This window comes from Telopea speciosissima, chromosome 10 (genome assembly GCF_018873765.1).
Source record: "Telopea speciosissima isolate NSW1024214 ecotype Mountain lineage chromosome 10, Tspe_v1, whole genome shotgun sequence".
NCBI classification, from domain to species: Eukaryota; Viridiplantae; Streptophyta; class Magnoliopsida; order Proteales; family Proteaceae; genus Telopea; species Telopea speciosissima.
Genome location: NC_057925.1, coordinates 44,866,090 through 44,872,082, shown reverse-complemented (window position 1 = coordinate 44,872,082; position 5,993 = coordinate 44,866,090). Strand labels below are relative to the sequence as shown.

The window sequence follows — 5,993 nt, the reverse complement described above, 5'->3', positions numbered from 1 at the left end:
GGAGAATATTTTGAAACATATTAAAACCCTAGGAGAGATTTGTGAATCCTTCAACGGTTGGTGAACCGTCTTCTATGGATGGAGAAAAATTTTACCCTAAGAAAAATATCATTAACGTAAAGATTCCTAAATTCTTTAGAATCAATATTAATAGACATCCTAACTTTCCCCATCCTAACCTTCCTTGCTAGAATACAACTCAAAGGGGAAGAGTTCTCTTTTGTTGGGAGTGTGACCCTTGTGCCAGAGGGAGGGCCAATGAGAGTGTGCATGGAGGCATCAGCGGGAGTGGGATTTTCACCTTTCTTGGGGGTGGGGGCGGTCATTTCATCCCACCGTGTGTCTGAGTACAGGGGTTATGCTCTCAGACAAAATCCGCTTGATCTACATGATCAATTGAATCAAAGTTTTCTGAATCCAACCAAACCTCTAAAGATTTTCTACCCAATAATAGTGCTACTTGTTGGCTGATGTGGCCCAAAGTGCCACATCACTTAATTTAGTTTTGCTAAAAGGTGGTTAGTGTATTTTCCCTATCCATGAGGGAAAGTGGGAAACTACCTAATGGTAGTAGTTACAAGTGATAAGAATTTTGAGGGTTCTAGTCTTACGTTTTGGGATTACTCTTTACCATCCAGGAGTGTGTATTTTGTGAGAGACGAAAAGATTATACAACTATCTTCTCTGCCATTGAAGGAATTTTACTAGATAAAGTGAATATATCGGCGGACAAGAAATTCACCGGAGTTGTTCGGAGATAATGGATTCCTTGGAGCAATCTCAGGGTTTATAAGCTTCTAATTTTAGTTGGAATTCGACTATTTAATATTCTCTATAAAAACAATTTAAATTTAGGATGAATATTGAGTTTCCACATACACTTCCATCACTTACAGGCAGCCAAATTACCATAATGGAAGAAGAGAAGCCCTTAATCTCTAGATATAAAAGAAAATGCATTTTAGTAGATAATATACCGGTTTTCTTAATAGGGCAACACTACTAATCCATAGTTTGATTTGTAGAAAGATAAATTTTAGTGATAGAAGATGCTATATGTTGAGGAAAAATCTATAAATGACCTTGAGATTCCAAATCCTATCGCTGATAAGATCACTCACCAAATAGAATTCAGGATGCCTCAAGAACAATTAATGGAAGAGAAAAGTCTCACCGATTATCTAAGAAGAGACATTACGAAAATACTTAACTTTTAAGCCAGAGTTCCATAGACTATCGGAGTTAAATCAATAATCACCAGCCAAGTTTAATCAAAAGTTCTATATGAGTCACTATAAAAGAAGCAAGATATCGTCTTCACAAGGATCCGTGGCGCAATGGTAGCGCGTCTGACTCCAGATCAGAAGGTTGCGTGTTCGATTCACGTCGGGTTCAATTCCCTCCAAATTAAGTAATTTTTTTTTGGGATTTGGCGTAGTGGTATAATTCTCATTTCAATAATTTATGAGTTTTTTATAATTATCATCCCAAAATCTTTCATATTTACTATTACCCCCCAACAAAATTTTGAAACAACTATTACCCTCTCTTGTTGCATACTAATAACCAACTGGCCCCCACCGTTACAGATCCGTAACGGAAGGGGTTAGTCGTGAGAATGTACCATTGTCACGGAATTTTTAAGATCAAAATACCCTTATGTCAAAACGAAATAAACTTCAAAGGTTTATCGTCTTCACTTCACCTGCACTTCATCATCTTCACTTCCTCTTCACTTCACCTGTTGTAGCAAATCGGAGGAAGAACTTCGTCGACGGCGCTAGAGCACCCATCCCCGAACTTCATCGGCGGTGCTACAACACCCATCCCCTCTGCAGCTCGTTTTGCCAGTCTAAGGTTTGCATGAATTCTACAACCACCAAGTAATGATGCCCATAAGAACTTATCAGGCTTCATTGGCATATTATCAATAATCTCTTCAGCTTTCTCAAATCGGCCAGAACGACCAAGCACTCTCAATGTTTACACACTTCGAATACAGATGGACAAGAGCACTAGCAGCAAATCAGACCGGTTCAAACCCAATCCGAGTCATGTGCCCATGGACCTGTTTCCCAACATCTTCTGCAGCATGAGTTGAGCAAGCAGTCAAAATCCCAGCAAATGTAAATTCATTAGGTCTGACCCTTGATCTCAAAAGGTTAGTGAATAACTCAAACCCCTCTTTGTTCCTCCCACTTTGAACGTATCTTCCTATCATCGTAGTCCATGAAACAACCTCTCGGTCCATACAACTCCAAAGCTTCCCTGGGCTGGTCATTGCGAGAATACCCAGAAATCATTGAACTCCAAGAGCAATTATCCCTATCAGGCATTTCTTCGAACAGTTGGTGAGTTTTATTAAGCTGACCTATCTTTGCATAACCCGCAATCATGATGTTTCGAGAACACAAATCCCTGTCAGTCATTTCATCAAACAATTTCTGGGCATAGACCAGGCTGTCACACTTCTATTACTTTTCAAGGAGGCGATTGCAGATAAACAACAGGTTCAAAAACTGAACTCTTAATGTGGTTATGGACCCTTCTGCCCTCCTAGAGTGCTCGTTGTTGAAGGCATAGTTGTAGAAGAGAAGAATATATTGAAGCTGATTAAAAATGATCTAAAATATCTAGCATTTGACTTGCTTGCTTCAATTGTCTCCGTTGGCATAATATATGTATGGCTTCTTTCCATTTGTTGTTGTTTTATTTTTTTGGGTTAATCAATTTGTTGTTTCTATAGAGTCGGTTTATGAGGCTACTTCCATCGGATTTTAAGAATGGGTTTTGATAAAGAGGTTTCTTCAAGTGGGCTTGTATTAATGTGGAGAAACACACCTCCACTGAATTTGAGTTAGACAAATAGAAGCTCTCCGGTTTGGTGATGGGTGCTCTAGCGCCGCTGACGAATAGAGAGCCGAATGAGAAGAGGGGATGGGTGCTCTAGCGCCGTCGATGAAGTTCTTCCTCCGGTTTGCTGCAACATATGAAGTGAAGAGGAAGTGAAGACGATGAAGTGCAGGTGAAGTGAAGAGGAAGTGAAGAAAATAAACCTTTAAAGTTTATTTTGTTTTAACATAAGGGTATTTTGATCCTAAAAAATCCGTGACAAGGACACACTCTCACGATTAACCCCTTCCGTTACGGATCTGTAACGGTGGAAGCTAGTTGGTTATTAGTATGTAACATGGGAGGGTAACAGTTGTTTCAAAGTTTTTGGGGGGTAATAATACATACAAAAGATTTTGAAATGATAATTATAAAAAACCCATAATTTTATAGAAATATAGTGCAAATAATTATACCAAACACCTTCCAAAATTGAAAGCACTTCCTGAAATAATTCTCGAAATCAAATCAAAGAGAGCCTAATATTTTTTACACTTTATTTTCGTAAAATTGAAACTTGCCCGCTTTGAGATCAGATGATAGGAATGCTTTAATGTCCTCTCCATGCATAGGATCGATGATGTCATGTACTTAATGTCATCACACATCACTCATATTAATCCCTCAATTAACCAACTAACTAACCAACAAATTGAGTCAGGAGGATTGAATCTCTTTCACTAGGGTGTTGAGTAATTATAATACGCAATCATTGATTTATGTGTCTATCTTTCTTTTCAAATTCAAATTTTTTTTTTTTAAAATTTTTTCTTTTCTTAACTTACAAACATGGCCGTAAGACTCCTTTGAACCCAAAGATTGGAAAGCCAACTCCATACACACTTAAAAACCCCTTCTCCCCCAATAGTATCACACCCTTCTTCTGGGGCCAAACCACTGCAAAAATAAACCCCCTCAAAATTAACAGAGACACGTACTCTCCAAGATCCAAGAATAACATAGCTAGGGTTCTCAAAAGAAAGGGGTATTAAAATGTTGATGATCAATCACCACTTTCTTTCTTGGGTCTATAAATTTTAATACCAAGGAAATCGGCCGATAAATGGATTGGTTCCAGATGTGGGTTGTCATGTCGGGTCATCTTAGGATCTAAAGACAGAGGCTCATCTACAGCAGTAGATACATCATGCATAGGAGGAGCAGAAGGTTGCTCCACAAGGGAAATATATAGTAGGAGGAATAGACAAATCCTCAGAGCACACCAGAGAGGTGAAATGCTCTGATGCCTTCTCCATAAATAAATTTTCTAGTTTAAACTCATCAAAATCATCTACCTGTGTATTCAAAGCCGAGGAATCTGAAACTGGATTAATAGAACCCTCATGCACCTTCTCTTGACATTTCTTCAAGGGGTAACAGTAATTGATATGAGATCTGTATTTCATTCCATGTGAATTGTATCGGTTCCATAAGTTATATAGAATACAAGAGAAACCCTTTTAAGGTAGAATTCCACATGTGATAATAGATTTGGTTTTCATATCGCATCTGGGTTATACTTAGAAAGAGAATAACCTACTCAAATTGAGAAAATCAATATAGCGTTTCGAGAAGAAGGAAGGCTATATTGGTTAATACACCCTCTTAAGATAAAGAGTCTGAACAGTGGATCTTTAGCTTGTCCCGTAAAAATTGAAACCGACCGATAGGAAGGGCTTTGATCAATGCCAAATGACAAACAACAACTAAAACTCTGAACAACAACGTACTAAAAGAACCATAAGATGCCAAATGAATCACCCTATGATGACCCCCCCCCCCCCTCCTCCAATTGTTTACACTTTACAGACACAAATGACCATCATTCCTATATTATCTGTCAACCTTTAAACCATAGGAAACCCAAAGTGGCCCCATACAATGAGAAGATATCAAGGCTAGCTGTCACTACTTAATTAATAATATGTATTTTAAAGTATAAGAAATTGGGTTTGTCTTTAATTTGTAGCTAGTTAAAAGATAGAGTAGATGTCTATCTTTGCATTCTTTTCTTCTTTTTTGGATATATACTTCTATCTCACATGCAAACGTTCGTGATACAAAAACATCTACAAGCTTCATATCATAAAAGAAAAAGAAGGGAAGGGAAGGGAAGGGAAGGGAAGGGAGGAGGGAGGAGGGAGGAGGGAGGAGGGAGGGGGAGGGGACAATATCTCATCCTAGAATTGAAAATAAATAAATAAATAAATAAAGGTTTTTTCCCATCACTATGCCTACTGAAGTATAACGCTTCACTATTTACCACATGATAGTACATGGGTTAGTCGATGTTATAGAAGACCAGACAACTATAATTTCAGCTTAAAATGAGTAGGGTGAGTGGTTAAAATTACAAAAGATGTCATTATGCATTTTATATCTATCTCCATTTGATGGCATGCATTTTGGTAATTTTTCTAAAACTTTGAATTAGAGTTCGAGCAACTTTTCATGCTTATGTTGGACTAAAATTTGGCCATTGAGATTTATATGGGGTTTTCAATGTCATGGATTAACCTATGATTGACAAATGGGAAATAGTGAAGCGTTATACTTCACTGAGCATAGTGACGTCTAAAATGACCCTAAAGATAAAACAACGGTAGTTCTAGGGATCTTTGTCCCCTCCGTGCCCTACCTGACCCAGTTTCCCCAGTGCCTGTAATAAGGGGGGCAAAGACCACCCTACCCCTTCCGAGATGGGATCCACTCCCCCTTATTACAGGCACTGGAGAATTGGACAGAGCAAAGAACTGGAGGAGATAATTTTCCGTAATTCTATTATCCAATAATAACAGTCCCAACAATATTCATGGATGACACCATGGATTAAAACTAAATGTGTGTTGACTCCTTTTTTAACTATTATTATGAAGAATGAAAGTAGGAAACTGAAGATATAGAAATCTTACGAAGCATAAATTTATTTGATTTAGTGAATAAGATATTTTAATTGGGAACGATTGGTGGTTCCCACCTTACCCCTTCATGAGCTATTTTTGTGGTATTTTTAGTGTTGATGTTAATGTAATTTGATGCCTTCATATTTGTTGTAGGAATTCTTTATACGAATGATGGTTTTGATCAATCATAACAAAGGG

The 5,993-nt window shown here is 37.9% G+C and overlaps 1 protein-coding gene and 1 non-coding gene across 2 annotated transcripts; one reads left to right on the top strand and one right to left on the bottom strand.

Annotated features, from left to right (window-relative positions):
- The first annotated feature begins 1,323 nt into the window (after positions 1 to 1,323).
- On the top strand, positions 1,324 to 1,395 carry TRNAW-CCA. Its single transcript has one exon. It is a non-coding gene; the product is annotated as a tRNA-Trp (tRNA).
- Positions 1,396 to 1,737: 342 nt separating this feature from the next.
- Positions 1,738 to 2,429, bottom strand: LOC122643626 (pentatricopeptide repeat-containing protein At4g37170-like). The gene is made up of 3 exons (XM_043837233.1): positions 2,181 to 2,429; positions 2,069 to 2,085; positions 1,738 to 1,975 (listed from the first exon to the last, which is right to left on the bottom strand). The coding sequence occupies exons 1-3, from the start codon at positions 2,427 to 2,429 to the stop codon at positions 1,738 to 1,740; spliced, it is 504 nt and encodes a 167-aa protein (XP_043693168.1).
- Positions 2,430 to 5,993: the final 3,564 nt, after the last annotated feature.

What these genes read in the sequence shown, in the direction of transcription:
- LOC122643626 (XM_043837233.1), bottom strand. Translation starts at nt 2,429, where the DNA reads ATGACTGACAGGGATTTGTGTTCTCGAAACATCATGATTGCGGGTTAT.